The 26,559-nt window shown below is 44.4% G+C and overlaps 2 protein-coding genes across 4 annotated transcripts in view; one reads left to right on the top strand and one right to left on the bottom strand.

Annotated features, from left to right (window-relative positions):
- Positions 1 to 10,763, top strand: part of LOC130522662 (protein FAM184A-like) — a 28,207-nt gene extending 17,444 nt beyond the window's left edge. For both annotated transcript variants that reach the window (XM_057027246.1, XM_057027245.1), the window contains 11 exons: positions 1,062 to 1,183; positions 1,410 to 1,560; positions 4,071 to 4,185; positions 4,269 to 4,366; positions 4,570 to 4,723; positions 4,902 to 5,029; positions 5,118 to 5,302; positions 5,718 to 5,864; positions 5,993 to 6,110; positions 6,232 to 6,336; positions 7,519 to 10,763. In XM_057027246.1, coding sequence (XP_056883226.1) covers positions 1,062 to 1,183; positions 1,410 to 1,560; positions 4,071 to 4,185; positions 4,269 to 4,366; positions 4,570 to 4,723; positions 4,902 to 5,029; positions 5,118 to 5,302; positions 5,718 to 5,864; positions 5,993 to 6,110; positions 6,232 to 6,336; positions 7,519 to 7,527 — 1,332 coding nt within the window. In that variant the 3' untranslated portion in view covers positions 7,528 to 10,763. The remainder of the gene's footprint in view (positions 1 to 1,061; positions 1,184 to 1,409; positions 1,561 to 4,070; positions 4,186 to 4,268; positions 4,367 to 4,569; positions 4,724 to 4,901; positions 5,030 to 5,117; positions 5,303 to 5,717; positions 5,865 to 5,992; positions 6,111 to 6,231; positions 6,337 to 7,518) is intronic.
- A 39-nt stretch (positions 10,764 to 10,802) lies between these two features.
- pln (phospholamban) lies at positions 10,803 to 15,756 on the bottom strand. Of its 2 annotated transcripts, none has more exons than XR_008949668.1 (2): positions 15,285 to 15,756; positions 10,803 to 12,032 (listed from the first exon to the last, which is right to left on the bottom strand). XR_008949668.1 is itself a non-coding variant. In XM_057027247.1 (2 exons), exon 2 carries the CDS (start codon positions 11,896 to 11,898, stop codon positions 11,737 to 11,739), a length of 162 nt encoding a protein of 53 aa, XP_056883227.1. In that variant the 5' UTR covers positions 11,899 to 12,032; positions 15,325 to 15,548; the 3' UTR covers positions 10,803 to 11,736. The 2 variants fall into 2 exon arrangements, 1 of the variants encoding a protein (XP_056883227.1); XM_057027247.1 differs by having other exon boundaries at positions 15,325 to 15,548.
- Positions 15,757 to 26,559: the final 10,803 nt, after the last annotated feature.

Here is a 26,559-nt window from a genome sequence, read left to right as displayed (position 1 = left end):
AACGTTTCCAGAAATTTCCCATTGACATTGACAATGTTAACGATTCCAGCATATTGTGATTAACCTCACAGTTATCAACAGTTTAACGATCACAATCACAGGGCAAAAATTATCTGACGTTAGCGTTGTGCGTAAGCTCCATTTTCAGGTTAATGTCTACATGTAGGTGCAGTTTACAGGTCACAATTTATACAGCTTTTTGGGGTCTCTTTTTATGCACTTTATTCAACTTGACTGGATGCCCCCTCTCCTTTTTACCCTGGAGGACATGGCACTTTTGATCAAATGTCAGAAAACTGCTTCCACCTCCACTCAATCGCCAATTGGCTGAGGCCTAGATAGATCTTGTTGCATGGGGTTATTTCTGGGATCTTAAACATATCAGCATTAGTCTGAAGAGAACTGAACTGAAAAAGGTGCTCGGATGAGAACTGAGACATCTTTGGCCAAGCACAGAGATGTCCAGTTGACCAGTTTCAACCAGAAGAGTTCTTCGGCCGGGAGGACGGAGAGCATTCCCAGACATAGTCTGAAGAGCACAGAAGTCTTTTAAAGTTGAAGCCATTGGCAATAACCTGCCAAGTTTTGTTTCAGGAACAAAGAAATTATATGTGACCTGCAGCCACAACATAACAAATTGATGTGTGGGTGGTGGAGCTGCATCTGGTCAGAGCTGACAATTTGAGGCAATTTCCCTGCGTGTGTTGACGAAGGATTCTGCCCTGTCTCACCACTTGTCAAACACTTTGCCCAACCGTTAGTTAATTATAGCAGACATTTGAGCTATGCCCGTTACCCATTTCAGTCCATGAGCCATTTATCCTGCTTTATCCAGATTTGGCTCAAGCTAGGTTTAGTTTCCTTCAGCTCTGTCTCTCTTATGACGCTCATAGTGACACATCTAAGTACAGATTACACAAATAAAAGGTGTGTAGTGAGAAAACATAAATCTAAAGCTTGGAACAGTAAATGTAACAGTTTTTTGATTTAACAATATAATTGAATATGTTACTCTATTATTTTGCACCCAATTTCTTGGCTCTTGGTGTCTGCCTTCAAAGGAGGAGATCGATTCCCAGCGACAGCAGCATGAAGCCAGAGTGATGTCAATCAGAACGGAAGAAAAACAAAAGATGGATAAGATGGCAAATGATTTGGACCAGAAGTGGAGGGATGCTCTGCGGTACAAAAATATCTATTTTATATCTCAGTTGATCTCGTGTGTGCTATTTTTCTGGCATCCCTCTGCCTCACACTCATGCATGTTACTTATATAACAAGTGTTGTAGCAGCTGTTATGGATAGTAATTTGTGCAAAGATGCAATGAAAACATAATACAATTTATGGAGCCATGCAATGGCAGGAAATAAGATGTATGATGTTTTGCTCCAACGTTGTCGTTTTGTAGGGAAGAGGTACGTTTATTGAGGGAGGAGTTGACAGAGGAGTACGATGCTGACAAGCAGGCGGCGCTTACTCAGCTGTCCCAACAAAAAGAGCTGGAGATGATGGCAGCCAGAGAAGGATGGCAGAGGAAGGTGGAAGATCTGCTGGAACAGGTACAACACATTGCTATCAAGCTGTTGCTATTATACAGGGTGTTTCAAAGAGTTCTCCCTCTGGAAACAATTTCGTGGTGCTAATTTAACTCTCGCTAGTTTGGCCAGTATGAGCGAACTCCAAGCGAAGCTCTGAGCCACTTAAGATTGCTCTTTTCTCTCTCTGTTCGAAGCTTCCTCAAGCCATCTCCTCACCTCACTGCTTCTCCGACTGAATTTTCTTGAAAAAAGTCATTTCAAAACATGGATATGCAGTTTTCTATTCACTTACTGTTGGTCCCCGATCACGACCATAGGTAGTCGTCAGATCTACAAAAGTGCATACAGTAACCTAAAAAGGCCTCGCCACTGCTCCAAAATTAGGGGAGAATAAAGCACATTGTTGCTCTTCAATTGGAGGACTGATCAGATTAAACTACAAAGCGTTCCTCCGTTATGAACGTGGCTGAAAGCTATTTTTGCCTCGTGCCAAATTCTCTCCCCACCCACTTAGAGAATCTCTTTGATTGACGTCTCCAGTGAGTTGTAAGACCTGCAGAGAAAGTAACCTGTGTTTGAGGAGCGCTAGGCTTCGTTGTCTCATCCCGATGTGATTTTCAGGGGGCGCAACCACCTGTGTTTGATACGCTATGTCAACCTCTGCTCTTGTTTTCCTATTATTGCAAGCCAAACAGATATACCTATCCACAGTAGATGCACATGCACACAGAATAATCCCTATAGCCATTGGAAACATTGTGTGGTGGTCAGCAGGTTTGACAGAGCTGCTCATGTCAGAACTAAAATGAAAACCACTGGATGATGCTGTGACTCTCAGAGCTCCCCCCTACCCCCGCCCCGTGCTGAGCAGGCAGCCTCTGGGCACTGAGCTCAGCTGAGTCACAACCGAATCGGCACAGGGACTGGGCCTAATTTTGCCAACATTCCAGTGGCTTCAGAAAAACACTATCTGACAAGCAAGAGCCAACCATGTCCCGCACACCTAATTTCACAACATCTGACCAAAAGTGCATGTGACAGTGAAGCTTTGAAAGCAAATACAGTAAATATGCTGGCCTACTTGGTGGGAATGACCTCCACGAGCTGAGTATTTTTCCAGAAGATAGACTGATTTGTGTGTGTGCAAAACATGTGAAATGGAGAAACACGTGAATCAAATAGAAGGGAACCGCCGAAAAGAAGACGGAGACATTGAGACAAAGGAGGCACAGGTGGAGCCCAGTGGTGTGCATTGGGTGACCTAGTTAATAAGACACCAGCGCCATTGCAGACTTCATCAACAGTGAAACAAAGCCCTTACAGTCCACTCACAGAGAAGAGCCACTTTACATTCTCTCTGTCACACAGCTCATGTTGTTGTGAACTCTATTGGCGTCATTGTCTTGTGGAATGGGATAAATATTAATCCAATCACAAATATTCCTGTCTGCTACGGCATAAATCCTGGGAGGGAAACGCTACATGGAGCCAGAAAGGAGACGCAGCTATAAAATCATGTTTAGATCATTTCGACTGCAGACGTGTTGTGCATATGATCCTCCGAACCTAAAGGCTGAGTAAGTATAAGAGGCCTTAAATGAGAATAACTTGTGCCTACTCAATTTGAGTGCTGTCAGATTGCTTTTAAAGCCAAAGTATATGATATATACTTCACATATCAGGCATCACATACTTATGCATCGTCACTTTATTGCCTTCAGTAGACACAGAAATGAGCTCAGTCATTCCCCTGTAACCAGTAATGAAATCTAAAAGTCCCTGATTAAATGAAGTTTCACACTTCGGACATAAAGCGGCAATGACGCCCCAGGCTGCTGTTGAATGTGGCTCATTTTATCAGGTGGATATTGGGCACTAGGGTATCACCTTGTGTACTACCTGATGCTGGCCGTGGTTAAACCTGCCTTACCTTGTCCCTCGGACGTGCATTCTCCTACAGGAAAATGAATGACGTATAGATGTAAAGAGCTAGGGTTACGTCTCAAGGACTAGAGTGAGTCCACCTGGCATCCACATTGTTCTAATTCCAGCCAAAACTGTGTGAAGTGATGATGTTCCTGTTGTCTGTTTGCTGACGCTCAGCTCCCGACAGGCTCTTGGCTCTCCAAGGAAATCAACAGCGCTTGCTGTTTATGTGTCCATTGCATTTTTAATGATTTGCTGTCAGGATATTTCGTTTCAAACAGTCTGTGGAAGAAAAGGATGATTCACATCCCAATTCAGTCGTGAAGTAGGAGGAAACAGGAGCCGAGAATGTTGAGCCAATACCCACAGCAGCATCTTTCAGAAGCATGTAAAATGGCTCTTGTATACCGCTTTGTTGCATCTTTGGTTCTTTTAACACCTCTTGAATAGTGCCCAAAGCTATCAATATGAAAGTTTAGCACTTTTGTTGATGCATCAGGTCTGCAGGTCAGCCAGTAGTCATGTGGGAGGTTGTTTTGATATTAGACCTGATGAAATGAGTGATGAACTGGCTAAAGTGCCTGCCTGTCTGTCTGTCTTCCCAGATCTCTCTGTTGAAACAGTCTCTGGAGCTTCAGCTGTCTCAGTCTCAGTCGGCCCTACAGCAGCTGCAGTCTCAGTTCAACCAGGAGAGGGAGCTACTGAGCCAACAGATGAAAGGTAAGAGATGGTCATTTAAATGTTGCACATGAAACATTCGAATATCCCAAAACGACATATTTGGTGCATTTGCGTGCTTGCAGAGATGCAGAGAGAACATCAGAGGAGAGAACACCGCCTGCAGGAGGCTCACTGCTGTGCCCTCAGCACCATGGAGGAGGCTAGACAGCACCAGATGAGGGTAGAAATCATGTTTCCACCCCACTGCAGTTCATTACAGCAGCTCATCTATTTAAATTCCCAGTTATCATACATGACATAAAAGTCAATTACCCAAACAAGTTTGTTTTTTTCACTTTGCCAATAATTCCTATTGGTAATTCCTCTTCTTGTTTGACCGAATAGAGACACCCTCATTTCTTTCTGCTGTGCTTCACTGCCCAGGCCTTAGAGGAGCGTTTAAAACAGGAGCAGAGGGAGGAGGTCCACGCTCTGAAGGAGGCCCACAGGAGGACCCTGGACATCCTGAGGCAGCAGTCCGAACAAGAGCTGCAGACGTTACGCTTTGAACTAGAGGACGAGGGCAAGGCCAAGCTGGGTAAAGCTTTAATCTGGCATTTCAAGCCCAAGCAGGAGAATCAGTGTCATTGGTTCCAACGTCCTCTGAGCTTAGGGTTGACAGCAACGGCGTCCCAAAAATAAATACAGCTCAAGATACATTGTGTGATGCAGCTTGTTATCATCGTGATGAACTCTGTTCTGTTTCTGGTTTACAGCATCACTCCGCGCAGAACTCAACCACCTTCACGCTTCCTCTATCGAACATCTCAAGCAGATCCACCTTAAAGAAAACTCTGCTGCCAAGCGTGAGCTGGAGAGCGCCATGGAGCATAGACACAAGCAGGTGGCAGATGAGCGGAACTTCCTGTTTCCTTCTTCTTCTTGTTCTCCTCTTGTTGACCACCGAGCCTCCTTGCTTTTCCTGTGGGCAGGAACAGGAACTGCTGGCTCGGATCTCGGATCTGCAAGCGGAGGTGTGCTCCCGTAACAACCGCATCACTGACCTGGACCACGAGATCCACTCTCTGAATGAGACCATTGACACTCTGACCAGAGAGCTGGAGCTCAAGGGTAAAGAAGTGCTGCGGGTCCGCAGTGAAGCTAACCAGCAGATACGGTACGGAACAGGACCGTCCCACGGCCGGCAAATAGTGACCATCAAAAATGGCTAAAGACACTTTTGTGCTCTCTTTATTTCCGACCGTTACTGCCTTTAACTCTGGTTAATTTAATCACAATTATAGAAAATTATACCTTCATATCAGAACTGACAAAACCTTCTTTTTGCTTAAATATTGAACATCTTTCGCACATATTTTACGTTCCTTACAATGGAAGATTTCAATTTTGATTATTTTGCAATTAACTGTGCAGGGTATTTTTAATTAGCGTATCGTCTTATCTGATCTTCCCTCCACAATAGTCTCGTGGTTCCTTGAGCAGGTACATGTGCAGCATGAAAACGGCTCCTAAAACATGTCAGAAAAGGCCGTATTAGTGTCTGAGGGTACATCTACGTGCTTCTGACGTAGGGCCCATGAACAAGACCTTTCCAAGAGACATGAGCGTGACCTGGGGGAGCTGAGTGTGGTCCATCACAGAGAGACTCACATCATGCTGGCGGACTTCAACAAGGCCCAGGAGGTGCTGAGGGACAAAATCTCCGCCCTGCAAATCCTGTGAGTCACTCCCATCTTTGTCCTCTCCGTGACTGGATTTTCTAGTCTGGAAATTCTTATAATGACTTTCATCTTCATTTATTTACATTCGGGCCGATGGGTGACCAGCAAACTAACATTTCTCATAGGTTGGAGGGCACGGAGGAGAAGTTAAGAAACAGAGAAAGCCGACCGGAGGACCTCCATGTGATCGCGGAGCTCAGAGAGATGGTCAGTGAAAGGGAGGCTCTCGTCAAAAAGCTGGTGGTGAGTAGAGCGTCCTGCCCCCCCCCCCCCCCCCCCCCCACACACACACACACACACACACACACACACAGGAACCCCCACAGCATCCTCAGTCAGACGTATCGACGCCTTTCTGTTCCAGGATGACAAGAAGTTCTACCAGCTGGAGTTGGTCAACAGAGAGACGGGATTCAGCAAAGTCTTCAATTCCAGTGCCAATGTTGGTGTCATCAACCCTCTGATCAAGGTGAGTGGGCTCCAGGCCAGAAGCCGGGGCGCTGCCGCCTCTTTCTATGATCCTCTCAAATCTTTAAATGCAAGAGTTGTCTTTGAAGATTGCAACAGGAATCTTGGGTTTCCAGCTCACGAGCGTGTAGTAACTCCACCTGTGTCCTCGAACCTCAAAACTGGACCCTGACAGGACAAAAAAAAGGGTTCTCGGAAGAACACGCGTCCCGTCCAATTGTGTTCTGTGTGAGGACCAAAAAGTGGCACCAGTAGGCTACTGGGAACCTCCCCATTGCCCAACTCCCACCCCCAAACCCCCCCTCTGAAAATAGGAAAGCCCTGTCGCTGTTCAGCCACTGTTCTCCTCTTCCTCAGCATCCTCCCTCTCCTCATCCTTCACATCTTCCCATGCCCAGCTTTGCTCCTCCTCCTCCTCCTCAGGAAGTCCTAGGGCAGAATCAGGGCCCGCAAAGCTTTAGGAGGTGAGAACTAACTCGGATTCACCTCATTCAGGGAGCAACCTGATGGTGGTTTCTGCCCTCCCCCCACTCCCCCCACTCCCATTCTCACCCAGCCACACCAAATCTGATGAGTCATCCTTTACGCCACCACTGCACTTGTAGCCCTTCCTCTTTTTTTTGGGGGGGGGGGGGGTCACTGTAACTTAAAATCCAGCAGAGCTGGTTCGGTTCTTTTTGCATTTTCCTGAGGGTGAGCAGAAGAGGGAGAAACACTGCAGCCCTTTCATTTCCTTTCCCATCACATCTTTGGAAGGACTTTTCCTTCATCCTCATCTTGCTTGATCACAGAGATGTTTCAAAAACAAGCACCTCCAGCAGAAAAGGATGGAAGGAAGTCACAATCATAGGTGCACAAGTGCCATTTCAAACATCTTGTGTCAGACCTCTGAGGGTTCAGAGCTAAAAGGGCCGAGGACGGACTCGGAGAATAAGCTTTCACCTGATTTACATGTGAATGCTGGTATGAGAAGAAGGCTTATTAGCGCTTCCAGAAGCTCAGGCGGGTGAGGTGGCATGACGGTCCCCAGCTGCATGAGCTTCCACGAGTCACCCGGTGAAATCCCACCTGATCACTCACGCTCCACTGGAAGCACTGGATCTGGCACTGCTACCAGTGACCGCACATGGGTTCGATCAGCGCTGCGAGGCCCGATTAACACCTTCCGTGTTTCTTTCCCCAGCCTTCCTGAGGCCGTCGGGCCCTCCGACCAGGGGAAAGCAGAGACAGCAAAAAGCAACGAACACGTTGCAAAAGAAGAAGATATATGCTCTCAGTACTTCTCTTTCTGACTGGCAAAAAAACACTTCTGTCAAAGAAGGGACAGAGAGCTAAAGTTAGGCCAAACTGCAGGTCCGAAAGTCCCGAATAAAACTTGTCTAGATGTGATTTCACATTTTGAGCTTCCATAAACATGGACATGGTTAGTGTGCATGCTAGCAGAATTAAACACATCTCTGTCTTATTAAAGCAGTTTTACTTTTGATTAAAAGGACATTTGGACGCATCTTTACGACTCAGAAGTACAACTTGAAACCAGAGTCTAAGAAATAGGATTTAAATAATGACTGTATCTGTTAGATCATATCTAACATTAGAAGCTAATAGGCTAATCGCATCATTTACTTAGCCACGGGTACCACCCAGATCCAGTGTTGTCATCTTTTTTTTTAATAAGATGATAGAAACTCATTTCTAAAACTGTCCTAAAATATTCCCAATGCATCGATCGCCATTTCTCTTACTTACCTCAGCATTGGAGGAAAAGGGTCACGTCTGGATTCTTTTTATTTTCCTTACAGTAAAATTCAGTGACTCTATCACAGAAACAACACCAGCAAACCCGAGACTAGCTTTAGCTTTCTGTCCCTGTGCAGGCTGTACATACAATATATGTTTGATTTTGAAATTTCAAAGGGGGATTTGATTTACCATCCCAGGAAGGGGACTATAAAGAGTAACTGAATCAAGCACCCCTCGTATTTTTATTATTGTAGTATTTATAACATAACTAGCTACTGTTTTTCTACGGTCTGTTTGTGATGCCAGTGGGCCAGAGACATGAGGGTGACGCGTTTGCTCAGCTGTCCTTTTCAATGCCAAGGAATGTTTTTGCCACAGCACTGGGTATTAATACCAACTAGGGGGCGCTGTGTCGCTGAGCAGCCGGTTCACCCGCGTGTCTGTGGTTGTGGGTCAGGCCATAGAGCATGTGAAAACAGACACACTATCATAATGCTGCTTTCACTCACTACAGCCCCTCATATCTCCCCTCTCTTGGTGTCGTGTCTGTTTTTATATTTAAAGTTTACATCATTCTTGTGATTCTGAAGGTCAACAAAGTCCATTTTGTACAGTTTCCACGCTGCATGATCATCAAACGGTGGGACAGCGAAGCGTTTGAATCCAGTCCTATCATAGCTTCAGTGACCTGAACACAAAGTCAGGAAGGTCCTCTCTGCTATGCATTAACAGCAACAGTGCAAACAACCAGTTTTTAGTCAAAAGTGGCATTTGGGATGTTTTTTTCACCAAAATTAAAATTCCAGATTTATGAATGAATAAATTCTAAATGCAGGCAAAAGCTGTAGAGTCAGGTGGTGACAATATGATAAAAGGCTAAAGTGCTGTTAGCATTACACGCACAATTAACTTAAAAGCACAAAGGGAAGAAAAATGCAACCAATTCGTTGCTAAACAATCTCTCTTCTTTGAGGGGTAAGACAAAATTCCCAATGGAGTTTCCTGCATTTTCTCTTTATATGGATCTTCTGGCTGCAGAGGCGATGACAACCCAACTTTTTTAATGACCCGAAACGATCGAAATACAACATTAAACATCAATTTTAAACGGTGACAATGAGTTGGATAAATCGTGAATCTTTAGGTTAAGTTTGCCTTAGGCTCCACCTCTGTACTGCCCCCTAGTGGCACTGAAGCTTTAATAGGACTCAGCGTCATTCCCACTGAGACAATTCAGTGTTTAAACTGGTGCAAATGTAAATACTGACCTGCCACATGATCAACAAACAAAGAAAATGGACCAGGTGGTTGCGCCCCCTTGTGACACGCACACTGTGACTATTATTCAAACGTAATATTCAAGTTTGATCTGCATCAGATGGTTGTGCAGAAACGCAAAAAGTCGGGACACTGTATAAAATGTCCATCATTACAGAATGTGACGATCTGTGAAACATCTTCACTCCCTGTTTTAGTGAAAGACAACATCCAAAAACAATGGCATCATGTGAGAAGTGGTCATGAGAGAGATGCTGGTTTCTGCTTTCCAGTTGAGGAAAGTGACTTTTCATTTCCATGTTTGCTAATCATGTTTCTAGAATCAAATTCTAAACTGTGATTCCATTTGAATCATTTCGTCGTCTTTTGTTTTTGACAAAGTAACTGAAACCTATTTTTGCGGGGTATTTTTGTTGTACTTTTCCTCATTTTTCCTGCCCAGCTATTTCCATTAGAGATGGGGAAGCACATTTTGGGGGCTGCAATTGCTGGCCTGTTGCATCATTGTGAATAAAATGTCTGCCTTTGTTGTTTAAATTAACCAAGAGGGCAATACAAGCAGATGTGGTTACTGAAACAACCTCACTGTTTGGACCAGGTTCTTCTATTATTTATGAGCACTTTAAGGATTTCTTGACAGCTGAAAAGTTGGTCAATTTATTATGAATGTGTAAAAACACTGTGCAGCCCCTTTAGTTGCTTTATGTATTTGTTAAGATTTTGAATAATTCTTTTCACGTGTTCTGTCCGCACACTGTCATTTATTTAACAGTGGAGTAAGTTGAAGAGAAAAGGCTGCAGGGACGTCTGTTTTCAACCTCTTCAAGACACAAAGCCTGTGGTTTTTAAAGTCCAGTTGGCAAATCAGCAAAAGTGAAATGCTAATTCGTACAACAAATATTGCAGCCTTGTGAGTTTGGAACTCGTTAACCATATTAATCTCCTCTTGTAGTTTCTTTTAAACCAACAAAGAACCTTCACCTATTTGGTTTCCATATCCATTTATACGTCAAAGGGACGTTGTCTCCCTCTTGTGGCAGTGCAACGAAATGCACTGTCGCCACGCACCCATTGGTTGATCATCGCCTGCCTAACTGGCCTCAGCTGGCCAGCGATGAAGCATAGAAACATCTTAATATCTGTCTTTACTAATCAGGGATCAGCTGACTTCACTTTAAACTCTTGGGATTTTTTTTGTGTGTGTGGTTTTTGTTTTTTTAATAAAAATAATGAACCCGTCAGTCTGGGCAAACCGTTTATGAACGGAGTTGAAAGTGATGTCATATCATTCAATGATGTCTTGTCCTGCCATTTTTAATGGGAACTATAGTAATTATGTCAATGATATTTATATTTATATAATTTCTGTTGTATGTTATGGAACAGTAAAATAATGATTGTGACAAACCTGTTTGTGTCTGAATGAGAGATGGTCGCACAGGTAAAGAAACGTTAAACAAAGGTTTATTACACAGGTTTGTTACTATATATATTAGATTCTTTCTAATGCATTTTACTTTACAGCCCAAAAACCTTCCTGTATGAAGGAAGTATGAATGAAAAATCACACCATGCAAAGAAATTCATTCAATAAACTGTGAAAATAATATAATATAATAATAACAATAAACTCAGGATTTAAACAGGCAGATGCATAAAATATAATATCCAAAACTAAATGTCCTAAATTCACTGACATTTCAGTTTTATTGTTCTGGCGACCTTGAAGTGTCATGAAACTGCTACACGTCTCCTAAACTGAACTTTTCAAATCATGATAGAGAGATGCTGGTAATGTGACCTTTTTGTCTGCAAAGATGAGGGCTAACATCTGTTGTGCGAGCTTCCTCCCACTGACACGATCAGTAGCACTAATTCACTCAGTTCAACTAAATAGCAACACGTTTAATGGCCGCTAGGTGGCGACAAAATAGCATTTTTATATTGTCAACGACTCGTTAAGCTGCTGTCTGACCACTCAACGCAGCTTGGCCATAAGTAGGTTTGTGAGAAAAAAATAAATATGCCAACAATAAATTCATATAGTTTTGTTCGGTCACATGTCCACCCAGTCATAATCTGAATTTTGAACATTTTTGATGGTCATAAACATGTTATTTAAAGTATAACATGCATTGGAGGGCGGATGTCAGAATATTTTGTGGTTTTTCCACCATTTGTCCTTTCTGGCGGTGTCAGATGAAGGAGGAAGTAAAAATATTAATGGAAAACAAGCTCCAGCAGGAAGAGAGAGAGAGAGAGAGAGGATTGATTTGAGCTCCATGTTCCTAATGTCAGAAAGGATCTGGCTGAGAGAGGAAGTGCACATCTCAGCCCATTCCACGTGTGGCCTGGTGATTCTCTGACTGTCGGCTGCTCCTCAGCTGCTCAGCAGGACGATAATGTAGATGAGGAGCAGGCAGATCAGGATGAGCGTGAAGTTGACGAAGAGCTCCTGCAGGTTCCTCTTGGCCTGCGGGTTCACCTCGATCTGGGACGCTCGGCGGATGGCCGACTTGGTCATGTGCTGGACGCGCTCCATGGAGATGGCTTAGATTTTGGCTGGTGGGCAAATCACGGCACGGAGAAGGGTTCAGCTTGGCCGCGGGCCTTTTGGAGGAAGATGAGGTGACCTCAGATCAACCTGGTTCTCTCCTTGGAGCGACGGAACAAATGCTGAGGGTTGAACACAGAGGGAGATATGACTCCAACCTGTTGCTTGTTTTAGCAACATAACAACAATGGGACAAGGATGGTGTAACACTCACCTAATCCCCCCCACAGAACACTTACATTCATCCATATTAGTATTAAACTCATGACCCTTCAAAGGTGTCACGTTTGAATGATGGAAGATCAACGCCAAGATGATGGAACCTCATCTGATGTTCCAGAGGTTCCAGATCTAAGGTCACATCGAGGTCACAAGGCCACCTGCCAATGCCGAACCGACCTCTTGGGTGAATGCGTGTGTCGCATGAAGTGCTCAGCAAGCCGAGGAATTTTACAACCACATTCTCTGAACTCAGGGTCACCCCCCCCCCCCCCCCCCCCCCCCCCCCCCACCCCCCATGGTTAACATGGTTGTCTGACCTTAACCAATGGCAGGGCGAGGTGTGATGATAAGAAAGCTGCTCAGCTTCGGCCTGATGACGTGCTAATCCAGAGAGGAGATTGGCAGCAGCACAATGACAAGGACAAAGGGAAGATGAACATTCCAGGATTGAAAAGCACAATGACAGAAATTCTGATGTGTATTTAAAGGTTCCAGCATCTCTTCAGCACAGGAGCCTCAGTGAGTCCACACTAGATGCCTCCATCAGTGTTGCTGTTAAAGGAGCTCTTGGCCACTAAATAAGCATTTTGATCAACCGTTTGACTAATTTTAGCCGTATGCAATCCTCAAACCCATGTCAGCCACGTCACATTCGCTTCAACATGCACTCTGCAGCTTTGTTTCTCAGGTGGTTAGCCCACTCCTCGCCTCCTGTTCCAGTTTGTGTTGGCTAGCCTTGGTGTGGGTCAAGAGTTAGCCTGTCAGATACACGCTAACTGCACGTCAAGGCCAGCCATACAGGAGCTCCTCAAACGTGCACTAGTATAAAAACAGCCCCCATGGGTACTGCGTATTGTAATAAAGTGGAAGTGAAACCCTTCATTTTGGCCTGGTTTCCATAAGAGTGCAACTCAACGTGGGAAAGGGCAAGTATGGCGGAGCGTCCAAATGCAGCTACTGGAGCTTTGTTAGCTCCTTTTTGTCAACAGTATCAAGGTGACCGATGTCCACTTCTTAACTCTGGCATATCCGTTCTGCCAAGTTCTTTGCTATTTTTAAGAAGACAGGGAATCCTGCTGCTCCTGCTGGACATGTTGGGAACTACACCCTGTCCTGTTATTTTAGCCTGCGACGCATTTCAACACATCTATTTTTAATCTTTTCTCTTTTGTTTTGTCCACCCTCTATCTTCTCCTGTGTCACTCATTATTGGCACTTAACATTTTAGCACCTTCTCTCTTTCCCTCTGTCTCTCTTTCTTCTGCACACACACACACACACACACACCTTCTCATACTGTATGCGACCCTTCTGAAGTGTGTGGGATATTGGAAGGTTGTTCCTCTAATCCCAGAAAATTTCCACAGCTCTTATGCATGTCATCAGAATCCCACCCAGCTAGGATGATGTATAAATTTAATGTAGTTTATTTTATCCATAAGTTACTAATCTAACAGGAAACAAAGGGAAAACAAAGAAAGAAAAATCCTTTTACATAGATGATGTCATTAATTCAAATAGGTTTGGAATTATTTTTTCCCGGCTGCTGTTGTCAGTACATCATTCTCAGTGTCCTCTGAGAAAAGCAAAAAGTGGCCTCTTCTGAGCTGCTAATTGCAATTTTCTGCCTAATCTTAATGAGCTAACCTTGCTGACATCCTGATCACATGGGCTGATCTGCTTTTTTTTTTCTTTTGTACTGAATATCTGCTTCCAATGGAGCATTTGTTCAGTTTAGAGATGCAACTGGTAACCTTTCAGGAGGAATAAATGAACTTATTTCTGTCTTTTGGACAGATGAATTGCACCTCAGTTCCCCCACTAACATTAATATGAACCTCAGAGAAGCTAGCATTAAGGGCTGGCTCCATCGTGCAGTCTCCTAAGCTAATTTTGAGGTTGTTATGTGTGAATATGTGAGGGGGGAGCACCATAGCAACATTCCTGGATGTACAACAGCAAATAGCCCAATTCCCCGACCAACCAGTGGCACCCAACGTATCATTCAGCAGGTCTTTGGGTCCCCCCCCCCCCCCCCCCCCCCACCCAGAGAGACACAGTTCTTTCTGCGCTGCCATGGATTTGACCTTTGACACGGCAAGGGTAAAGCTGGACCAGATCATTCATATGTGGGCTTCTGAGCGACTGCTGCTCCGCATCACGTTCCACCCGCTTCTCGGTCCATCAGACTGTCGAGCAAATGTGCAGAGATACAAACGATCTTATTTTCCAAGCAGCCGTTGTTGTGTCATCATCATCATTCTGTCGCGACTCTGCCGGGATTCCAGGGAGCAACGACAGCCATTAGCTGACCCAGTTATGAGGTTTCGAACCGGCAGCCCTGAACCTGCGCTGATGTTCGGGTCACCTGACTGGTACCGGGGGGGGATGGACGGTACTTTCTGCCACTTTGGTTGCTATTTTTAGAGTACAGGATTTAGCCAACTTCATTCATATAATTGAGCGAGTGGAGCTGTGAGAATGGGCTGTTTTCCAAATTAAGGATCATAAAGTGACATAAACTGCATGTTCCCAGAATTAAAGGAAGGTGTGAAGCTAAAAGAAATACAGGAACATTTGTTGCGCAATCCATTAGCGTGATTTAATTATGTTTGGCTATTTAACAGGGCAGCTGAGCAAGAAAATGACATACAATTAGTTGGTCTTTAAAAATACGAACCGCAGGAATTTTAAGACGGCTGACTGAAAACAACAAGCGTCACAATTTGGAAAAGATGGGAAAAATCAATTTTGGGAAAGCTTGTCATACAGCAGGCGGGCGGCTGCCTGATCAACCGCGATTAAGAGCGCTTTAGCGCTTTAGCAGAGCTTTAAATAGACATAAATAGAAAAACAAAGTTTAGACGGGACGGAAGCAAAGGTTAGCGTTAAATCGAGCTTCCAAAAAGAAATCACATGTTTTCCATGGGAATGTTAGAAGTCTTGTTTATCCCCCGGGAACAGAGTTTCCATTACCCTCCTCTCCGTTCAGAACGTAGGGCAACAAGATCCTTTTTTTAAATGATAAAACTACACAACACATTCAGTGGCACAGTGATTTGGCTGCACCTCAGGAGAGTTGATCAAACAGTTAAATTGGAGGAAACTTTAAAAAAAAAAAAGAAGTTTGGTGGTTGATAAAGTTGTCTGACCTTAACCCGTGAGCTGTCTGCGGGCCATGTTGGTACTCACCTCTCGGATGTGTGCAGGGCTGGATGCAGTTGGAGAGAGTAATGTCAGATATGCAGCCCTCTTCTACGTGGTCGCGACCAGAGAGAGAGGAAGAGGAGGAGAGGGAGAGAGCCGGACAGAAGGGAGGGAGGGGGGCCCGATGAATTATGAATCCAACATCTGCCTGCTCGTCGCCACACACTCATTCAGGAGTTCCGGGCTTCACCTGGCTTGGAATGATTCTACCCGTTAAACACGGTTAATCTAATCATGTTTTGGTCGCAAACGGTCTTCGATTACCCAGAAAACCCTGCTGCACAGTGCACAGTGCATCGCAGACCACCGGCTGCCAGAAGCTTGTTGTAAACATTGTTATTACTAGCATGTTTAGAGGAGCTCAACAGTCATCAGGGCTGCCAAAGGCACATATGGAAGCTATCAACGGTGGGCAAAGGTACAAACACACGATGCGTTCAATGGATCCCTGCACAGGGCAGATTATCAGAATGGGCTAGACTGTAGAGCTACAGTCACATGAGCCACAGTGCGATTGAGAGTGAAATCCAGGAGGCACCGTGGAGACATCCACAGGACCTGCGGTGGTCTCTGGAACACAGCCGGGAACGCAACTCTTTGCTAGTTTGACGTTAGCCTGAAACAAACTGACTTCTGTTAGGAAGGAACACACTAACAAACCAGAGAGGTTGTTGTCAGGCGCTTCTCTAATAGCCAACAGGCACAAAGCACACACACACACACACACACACACACACACACACACACACACACACACACGTCACTGATTTTACAGCTATGGGATGCAGTACTGTGGTTTTAAAAGGTCAGACCACAAAAGGGAAGTCAGCTTTCAATAGTACATTTTCAATCAAATCCAAATTAATCAACACATCCACATGCATTATCTCATGCATATTTTATTAATCTCTCTGTTTATATTTCTAGAACAACCTCATTTCATGTGGTATCCCCACATGCTCAGCACAGCTCATAGCAAGAGTGATGCACTGGAAAGAATAAAGTATTTTGGTGTGTGTCAACTCCTGACATCCCAGGGATAGGCGTTTCACCCAACAAAGAGGAGAAAAGGCCTTGGGTGTCCCAGGGCGGCACCCAAGGGTGTGAGGGGCTGTCAGGGTGAATCTCACACAAACGACTGAAACACTCTCACCCCTACAAGTGAAAACCTCTCTCTTCTTATAGTGGAATCGCTTTTCAATCGTGTGTCTCAGAGTGTTTCACTTCAGTTTACACACACACACACACACACACACTTGCACTCACACCTGCACACACAGGTAGGATATAAGAGTTCCAGTTCACAAGTCACAAACCTTTGTTTAAATTGATTTAACTCTTTATTTCAACAGTGGTTCTAGGCTTCACAAGGATTTCTAGTAGTTTAGTGCCCACTTCTTCCTGCTTAAATATATAATCTATACAAGCGTCAGCAAAGACCATCAGAGCCTTAGTTGCCCGTGGCAACGCTGAGCCTCGCACATCACAGGGAAATTACAGTGAAATTTCATTTCATGTTGCTTGTATGAGAGTATTCAGAATGGAAGAGTATTTCAAGTGTGTGTGTGTGTGTGTGTGTGTGTGTGTGTGTGTTTGTGAGAGAAAGAGAGGTACTTCTGAATAATGTCCCTCATACAAGGGGGCACTTTATAAGTAGGCTCCTCCTGGAGGAGGCTAAAGGAGATCTTGGCATGTTATTTCCATGCTCCTCACCTTTAATGTTCTACCTCCATGAGTCCCACACTGCCCGTTTTGTCAGAGCTGGCAGGACGACAGCGCGACGCGATGGGGTCCTGGCACAACGGCAGCATCGGAGGCCCCCAAGCAGCTGGTGCCACCTCGAAATAACCAGTTTGGCCCTGGGCTCACCAGCCAGGAGATGGCTGTCCAAAGTGACCCTTTGAGATCACCATCCAGCAATGACAAAACTATTTACACTTGTTATCTGAGATTGGACTTGTTGGATTAAAAGTCATTTTTGCTACTTTTTTCGGTTAGGGGAGACGATTTGTGTTTATTAGCGAGCGGCGACTTTGTGATTTGTTGGAAACACGTATGATAAAAGTTCTGGGCGGTTTCCTCCTATAAATTGAAAGTGAGATGTTATAAAAAGCCTCTGGGATCAGTGGGACACCCCAGCTCCTAACTCTGGCCCAGAACGATTCCCATCTGCCTTATAAGGACAGTGTGCACGTAAACAGACCGTCCGTCAGGAACCGGACCCTCGGGTGCTGCTGCTCTGCTCTGGATGCATATTTCTGATCACTGGATCCTGCAGCTAATGAGGGCTTCCAGGACAGAAACCCTCATTTGAAGAGGCTTTGTTGTTCTCACATCTAATTCTATTTAGCTGTGAAGAGTCATTTTCCTACGGGGATGAAGAAAGTGAATCTTCATCTGAAAATGAGCTGGATTGTAAATGGACTCCATAAATGAGCCGGAAATATCAGAGTTGACAGGAATGTTGAGTTGATTATTGGCTGATCAAAGAAATTAGGCAATAAGCAGTTTGTGACTTGGGAATATCTTTCCAGTGTGTGTGGGCGTGAGTACAAGTGTGTGTGTTTCTGTGTGTGTTTCTGTGTGTGTGTGTTTGTGTGTGTGTTTGTGTGTGCGTGTTTTCGTGTGTGTTCTTGTATATGTGACATAGGTAGATAGTCTGTTTAAGGGTATAAGACTCAGTTTTGTGTGTGTGTATATGTGTGTGTGTGTATATTATTAGTGATGGAGTTTCCATGGCAATTCTCACAGAGGGAGGCTTACATCATCTGTTTTTCATAATAATGGTTTATTTTTTCTTCCTGTCCTCTTTTACCCCCCATACACACACACACACACACACACACACACATACCCCTCCTCTCCTCTTGTTCATTGTCATCCAACACCTCCTCCTCTCTGGTTTTGCAGTGTTTTCTCCTTAGCTGAACACGAAACGCTGTTGGAGCAGTAAATAGTTCTGTGGTTTTTTCCTCCACCACGGCTCCACAGCCTTACATGGTAAAACACCGACCGCTCGGCTGAGACTGGAGCGGAGGAAGAGGAGGACTTGGTGAGGTGAAAACCTCAGCCAACGCAACTGAAGGCACACTCTTAAGAGGATCGATCCTTGGTACCCCCCCCGCTATCTTTAGGATCTTTAGGGATTGTTGCCTCTGCCTGGGGAGTTACTGTGGGTCTCCTCAGGCTCCGCCCACAAACACAATGATAATTCATTTCATATATAAAACTGTGCAAAAGTTTTAGGTATGAAAACATGATTGCAGCGCTCTCCAGCCCTACGACAAACAAACTGTCTTCTGCTACAGCCAAATATTTCCCAGGCTGCTTCTGGCCAAACAGTAGATGGGTGTAACCGGCTCCGCCACTTCTGATCTGCTGGACACCGTCCTGCTTTATCCATCCATCCATCCATCCATCCATCCATCCATCCATCCTCTACCGCTTATCCAGGGTCAGGTCGCGGGGGCAGCAGCCTAAGAAGCAGCCTACTTCTTCCAGCTCATCCGGGGGATCCCCAGGCGTTCCCAGGCCAGTCTAGAGACATAGTCTCTCCAACGTGTCCTGGGTCTCCCCGGGGGTCTCCTACCGGAGGGACATGCCCTGAACACCTCACCAGGGAGGCGTCCAGGGGGCATCCTGACTAGGTGCCCAAGCCACCTCATCTGGCTCCTCTCAACGCGGAGGAGCAGCGGCTCTACTCCGAGCTCCTCCCGGATGGCAGAGCTTCTCACCCTATCTCTAAGGGAGAACCCAGCCACCCTATGGAGGAAGCTCATTTCGGCCGCTTGTACCCGTGATCTTGTTCTTTCGGTCATTACCCAAAGCTCATGACCATAGGTGAGGGTAGGAACGAAGATCGACCGGTGGCTCAGCTCTCTATTTACCACTACGGACCGGTGCAGAGTCCGCATTACTGTGGATGCCGCACCGATCCGCCTGTCGATCTCCCGCTCCATTCTTCCTTCACTCGTGAACAAGACCCCGAGGTACTTGAAGTCCTCCACTTGGGGCAGGATCTCCTCCTGGACCCGGAGAAGGCACTCCACCTTTTTCCGGTTGAGAACCATGGCCTCAGATTTGGAGGTGCTGATTTTCATCCCAGCCGCTTCACATGCGGCAGCGAACCGATCCAGTGATAGTTGAAGGTCACGGGCCGATGATGCCAACAGGACCACATCATCTGCAAAAAGCAGAGACCCGATCCTGAGGTCACCAAACTGGACTCCCTCAACACCATGACTGCACCTAGGAATTCTGTCCATAAAAGTTATGAACAGAATCGGTGACAAAGGGCGGAGACCAACCCTCACTGGAAACGAGTTCGACTTACTGCCAGCAATGCGGACCAAACTCTGGCACCGATCGTACAGGGTCGGACGGCCCGTATCAGCGGGCCTGACACCCCATACTCTCGGAGAACCCCCCACAGGACCCCCCGAGGGACACGGTCGAATGCCTTCTCCAAGTCCACAAAACACATGTGGACTGGTTGGGCAAACTCCCATGCACCCTCAAAGACCCTGCTGAGGGTGTAGAGCTGGTCCACTGTTCCATGCCCAGGACGAAAACCACATTGCTATTCCTGAATCCGAGGTTCGACTATCCAGCAGACCCTCCTCTCCAGTACCCCTGAATAGACCTTACCAGGGAGGCTGAGGAGTGGGATCCCCCTATAGTTGGAACACACCCTCCATTCCCCCTTCTTAAAAAGAGGGACTACCACCCCGGTCTGCCAATCCAGCGGCACTGCCCCCAATGTCCACGCAATGTTGCAGAGTCGAGTCAACCACGACAGCCCTACAACATCCAGAGCCTTAAGGAACTCCGGGCGGATCTGATCCATCCCCAGGGCCCTGCCACCGAGGAGTTTTTTGACTACCTCGGCAACTTCAGCCCCGGAGATATGAGAGCCTATACCAGGGGTCCCCAGGCCCTGCCTCCTCATTGGAAGGTGCGTTGGTGGGATTGAGGAGGTCCTCGAAGTATTCCTTACATCGATCCACAACATCCCGAGTTGAGGTCAGCAGCACACCATCACCACTATACACAGCGTTGACAGTGCACTGCTTCCCCTTCCTTAGATGCCGGATGGTGGTCCAGAACCTTTTCGAGGCCGTCTGAAAGTCGTTCTCCATTGCCGTAGGACCAATGTTGTTTTCCATCATTAGGGGGTCTTGGGCTACGCTTTGTCTGATCCCTCATCTAGGACCTGTTTGCCATGGGTGGCCCTACCAGGGGCATAAAGCCCCAGACAACGGAGCTCCTAGGATCATTGGGACACGCAAACCCCTCCATCACGATAAGGTGGTAGCCCAGGAGGAGTCCTGCTTTAGAAGGGAGGTAAGTTGATGTGTTTTCCTTCGGCTGACTTGTTTCCTTGTACAACCACCAGGATCCTCAGCACTGCCTGCTTCTTAGTGCTGATTCAAAAGAGTTGGAACACAGGTCTGCTGTCAGATACTGACATTTCTGATGCAGTATAACCCAGGGCCTTTGAGCTGTGCTTAGACCTGGGATGTTCCACAGCATTTACACACACACACACACACACACACACACACACTTCTATATACCGTAAGCACTAAATTTACATATATTTTTAAATAAAAAACAACATAATACATTAGTACTAATACAGTAGCACTAATACAGTATTACTAATACAGTGGTACTAATACAGTATTACTACTACAACATTATTACTAATAGAGTAGCACTAACACAGTAGTGCTAATACAGTTGTACCAATACAGTAGTACTAATACAGTATAACTAATACAGTGGTACTAATACAGTATTACTACTACTACATTATTACTAATAGAGTAGCACTAACACACTAGTGCTAATACAGTTGTACCAATACAGTAGCATTAATACAGAATTACTAATACAGTAGCACTAATACAGTATTACTAATAGAGTAGCACTAATACAGTAGTGCTTATACAGTAGTACCAATACATTAGTACTAATACAGTAGTACTAATACAGTATTACTAATACAGTAGTAGTAATACAGTAGCACTAATACAGTAGTAGTAATACAGTAGCACTAATACACTAGTACTAATACAGTTGTACTAATACAGTAGTAGTAATACAGTAGTACTAATACAGTAGCACTAATACACTAGTACTAATACAGTTGTACTAATACAGTTGTAGTTATACAGTAGTACTAATACAGTAGCACTAATACACTAGTATTAATACAGTTGTAGTAATACAGTTGTAGTTATACAGTAGTACTAATACAGTAGTACTAATACAGTAGCACTAATACACTAGTACTAATACAGTTGTAGTAATACAGGCGATGGATGGATGGATGGATGGATGGATGGATGGATGGATGGATGGAGGAGGGAGGGAGGGGGGGAGGGATGATGGATGGATGGATGGATGGATGGATGGATGGATGGATGAAGGGAGGGAGGGAGGATGGATGATGGATGGATGGAGGGAGGGAGGGAGGGAGGGATGGATGATGGATGGATGGATGGAGGGAGGGAGGGAGGGAGGGAGGGAGGGGGGGAGGGATGATGGATGGATGGATGGAGGGAGGGAGGGAGGGAGGGAGGATGGATGATGGATGGATGGATGGATGGATGGATGGAGGGAGAGAGGGAGGGGGGAGGGTTGGTTTTGTGATCAGCTGTGTTTACTCTGACTGCTGCTGTTGGCAGCTTCACACTCACATTCTCCCTCTGCTCTCCACATATAGCCAGCTATGTGGAGAAGCCTTCAGAGAGCTTTTTCCCCATGAGGCCTTGCTCTCAGCACCTCGCTTAACTGATTCAGCCTCTCCCGGACTATGCCAAGACCCAATTTATTAACCCAATTTATTAAACTGGACCATGAAGAAACAATCTGAAACAGGACAATCAAGCCTTGAACCAACCTTTAGAGCAATATTAATCTGTTAAAAATGAAAAAAACAACAACAAATCATCCAAAATTTCTGTAGATTTAATCAGAAAATGATGGTTGGATAATCTCTGGAATATTATCTCCAAGAACACATGACTTCAGACCAGGTCCTGATTTCCTCAAAGAGAAATGTCATCGACTGGCCATCACAGGTCTGAGCAGATAAAAAGACATGTGGAGTCCCCCAAGGCTCCGTTCTTGGCTCTCCGCTCAGATTCTGAAAAATAATTAAATGACTTTTTTAAATGACTGATTTTCAACTCATTACTGCATTGCTGTCTTTAATGACAGTAATCTGACCCTCACGCCAGCCCTTTTGTCGACCACCGCTGTTGCTTCAGGATCCAGCTCCAGCATCCAGAAACAGAAGCAGGAACACATGAAGAAGCTTCTTTTAGCTTCTACATATGCGTCGCATGTCTGGAACTTCTCAAAAAGGCTTTAATAAGTCATTCTTTGGTTTTGTCCAGTGTTTTGTTACATCACAATTTGTATGACTTTTCAAGTTATTATCTACAAAACACCCAGACCCCCCCCCCAAAAAAAAATATATATGATGATATCTATGATATTATTATGGCCTCTGATCCCTGCAGACCGTTCATAAAACAAATCTCCTTTTATCCACCTGTCGCGTCACCCCAAAGCCTCATCTGTCCCACTCCCAGCCTCCTAAATATGTAACATGGTAAATCCCACGCACAATAGTCGGAATCCACCAGCTGAGCTGATGTTGGGGCTAAAATTACTTAAATGACTTTTCACAAAGTGGCTGCACCTTTAGTAATCCAGAGCAGCCTCTTCTGGCATGCAGAACTCTGCTCTCTATTAAAACCACATTAAACAATTTCAGCTGGGGGCCTCCTGAAATCAAAGCTGGCAAAAATGGCAGCCCCTGATCCGTAGCCGACTCCCATCACATCTCCCATAAATCCGACGCCATTCCTGAGAGAGATACCCGGCAACAATCACTCAGTGTGGGAATGCCTTCAGCATTGGGACGCTCCAAAAATAACAATGGATTTTTGGACGTGCTTGTCAGTCCTCCAAAAATAGAAATCTGTTGACATTGACTTGTTGAAAAGCCTCGACAGCGTCCGTCACAGGTTGCTGCTGTCTCGGCTGGAGGAGGAGCAACTTCGGGTTCTTTATGTCTGTTTAGACTATAGTTTCTCATTCTATTTTCATTTTAGTTTTTTTTTTAAACTGACCTCAGTTTTGGTATGGTTTCATTTCCTTATTGACTGCTCTTAAGGTCCACTTTTCTAATTGTTCTTATTGTCTCCAACAATCAATTGGACCCCTCTCGTTGACCATAACAATCTGACCCTCATCTGATTTCTAGAGTTATGACGTTATTCAAGTGACGTAAAAGCATAAGGTTGGACAAGTTATCAGTTAATTTATTGGATTTTTTAAAAATCGGATTACATGTCTAGATTTGTCCTCAGTACTCTGATATCCTTAAGCCTGTACATTGTTTTATCAGACTTCTTAGCAGATAAGGGTTCACTACAGTGTATGTAATGATTGCCTTTCTTTTTTTTGAAGCAGGATGTCTCGAAACAAGTCAGAAAGTGAAACCGAATATACGAACCCCAAAGGTGTGAAAAAAACAACTTTGGCAAAGAAGAGCTGCAAAATCAGTCATATTAGAGAAGCAGAAAAATGAACTCCTGCAGAAAGATGATTTCTAGATAGCTAAGCTAATGCACTGGCCTGAAACTCAGATTTTTTTAGGTCACTTCTCTTTGTCAGTGATTTGCAAGCATTTTCCATCCTCCTGCAGGAAGCAGCGGGTCAATGGCAGCAAATGAAAGCAGCTCTTGCCGCGTCGCGTACAGAGGATTAGAGCCGTGCACCGGGACGGCTAATAAATGTCTTATCGCCGGACTTCATTACAGCACAGCGGGCATTCTTTCCACTGATTCAATATTGTGTTGTTGGTGTATCAGCTATAAAAAGACAGGATCTGTTTGCACTGAAGTCAGCCCTCCTGCCCAAGGAAGAGTTCAACAACAGGCACAACTGTGTTTCATGCTGCACCTCGTTGTACCTCAGACAACGTGGCTGATGCACTGACTAAAACCATAGCGTGACATCAGTTAGATGGCTGCGTTTAGACTGGTAAAGCTTCAGGTGCCATGTGGGATTTAGAGTTGGCCACTGGGAGAATCACACCGAGTCTGCAGTGGCTTTTGATATATGACGCATCATCTGCTACCAGGGAACTGAATGGATGGGTTCCAAATTCACAAAAGGAAATTTATAAGCGAAAAATTATAGAATATTTCTTTTCAGAGCATTGGGCCGATTCAAAACCAACCAGGAATTGAACTGTACAGGGTTTTGTACTTGTGCGAGATGTCAGTCCCAAACTGGGCTGGATGCTTCACTCAAGCTAGCATCAGCACATCTAAATTGTGCAGCCACTGTGTCTTTGGCTTGGTTCAAACTCTGAGACTCTCTCAGAAACTTTGCTTTTCATTTTATTTTTTTGCTTCTGCTACAATTTAGGGGGAAAAATAAAATATTTGTATTGAGTTCTCCTTATGTCTGCATCTTTCTTCTTTACTGTATATTCCAGTCTGCTCTAAAACGTTCACATTATTATTATTATTATTTGCATTGCTATTAGTAATTACGGTGGCTCCGTACGTGGCCTTACTCCTTTTCTGCCGGAAAGGGTATTACCAACTGTATCGACGGAACGCATCCATTGGCCCAACCGTACCAAAGGTCGGTCATTCCCTTTCCGGTAGTAAAAGTTATTTGTACATTTGTTTCAGCCGCTTGTAAAAGTGTTTTGCACCACCGTAAGTAATAGTATTTTTCTTTTATTTCCATCATCATGATTTCTTTTTTTTTTACAAACTAATTTATGTCACAAGCTAGGTTATGTCACATTCAAGCAAATTATGTAGAACTGAAAGACTGGAATTAGAATATTCTTAGAACACAATCGAAAGAGAAAGAATTTTCTCAAGGTAAATATTTGTGGACCTTTCTGTGTGTCCATGTTGATCAAAACATCACAGATCCTTGGATTAAATCTGGTCCATCTCAATGACCAACCCAGCTGGTCACAGCACCCTGCTGCTCTGAGGGTGACCAGTCGGGAATTTATTTGGGTGTTCTGATATGATGTCGTAGCCAGTGCAGGCTCCTCGATTGGTTGTTGAAGTGGCGTTCTTAGCCTGGTGCAGTTGGATGAGGGCAATGGAAAAATCTGCTCTATTTTTAAAAGGCCCATTTAACAGAAGGTCATCAGAGTCTCTGATAGGAGCTCAAACCCCAAATCACATCTGATTCCTTCACCATGCTTGCTTTTTCTTACTTGTACTGACATTCTCAGCTTTCTGGAACGAATCTATGTGCCATTGGTGCCAACATGACCAAATCTTCACTTTCACTTTCTCTAAGCATTAATGAAAACGAAACAGAACATTAACGTTTAATGTTCTTTTATTCACCTCATGTGAACTATATAGATAATACAGATTAGTATCTGATAATGAAGATTCTATCTACCGTTTTCCAACACAATAAAAATAAGTAATTAATTAGTTGCAACTTACCGAAACAGTAAATCCCATATAGTTAAGGTGCACTGGCGCCACCTTGTGGACAAAGGTGGACCCTCTACGTCTATATAAGGTATAACTTATTTTCTGCAGAATTATTGTTTTTAATGGAGTTTTCATCACAAAAATAGAGAGGTAAACTAAAAAAAACTCCTATATTCAAAAAATAACAAAGAAGTTATTGGACTTAAACCTGTAACCAATTAAATTGAGCTGCTGGAGAATGTGACACATAATTAAGACTAGCAAGTTTAGAGAAAAAACCTCTTGGCACATACCTGTAGGTACACTTCCTCTCTCTGAGCCAAAATCAGTGAGGAATGTATCATTATTTACATTTATAAATGGTGTTAAAATATAAAAAAGAAAAAGAAGAATACATACAAATCAATAAATCAAATTCATTATTAAAAAGGTATAAATTATATGATACCAAGCTCCAGCATTAGTAATGAACATTATATAAATAACATGTTATATGGAAGCCCTTAAGGTGTCTCAGCACTGGACAGCTCTGTGTTAGATAAGTGTTCCTATTGAACTATTAAAAAGTCTAATTTAATGGAGAAGGAATTAAATAAACGTCCCAACTAATCTGGGCACCTGCCTCTGTGTCCAGGAATCTTATTTACATGTCAACTGCCCAGTGTGACAGCAAATATAATCATACTAATAATCCAACATTCAACATGTGCAATAA

Source organism: Takifugu flavidus, chromosome 3 (assembly GCF_003711565.1).
Source record: "Takifugu flavidus isolate HTHZ2018 chromosome 3, ASM371156v2, whole genome shotgun sequence".
Classification (NCBI taxonomy): Eukaryota; Metazoa; Chordata; class Actinopteri; order Tetraodontiformes; family Tetraodontidae; genus Takifugu; species Takifugu flavidus.
The sequence above is the reverse complement of the archived record's forward strand: the minus strand, read 5'-3'. Positions and strand labels throughout refer to the sequence as shown.

Coding starts and splice junctions, on each gene's coding strand:
- pln (XM_057027247.1), bottom strand. CDS start 11,898: ATGGAGCGCGTCCAGCACATGACCAAGTCGGCCATCCGCCGAGCGTCC.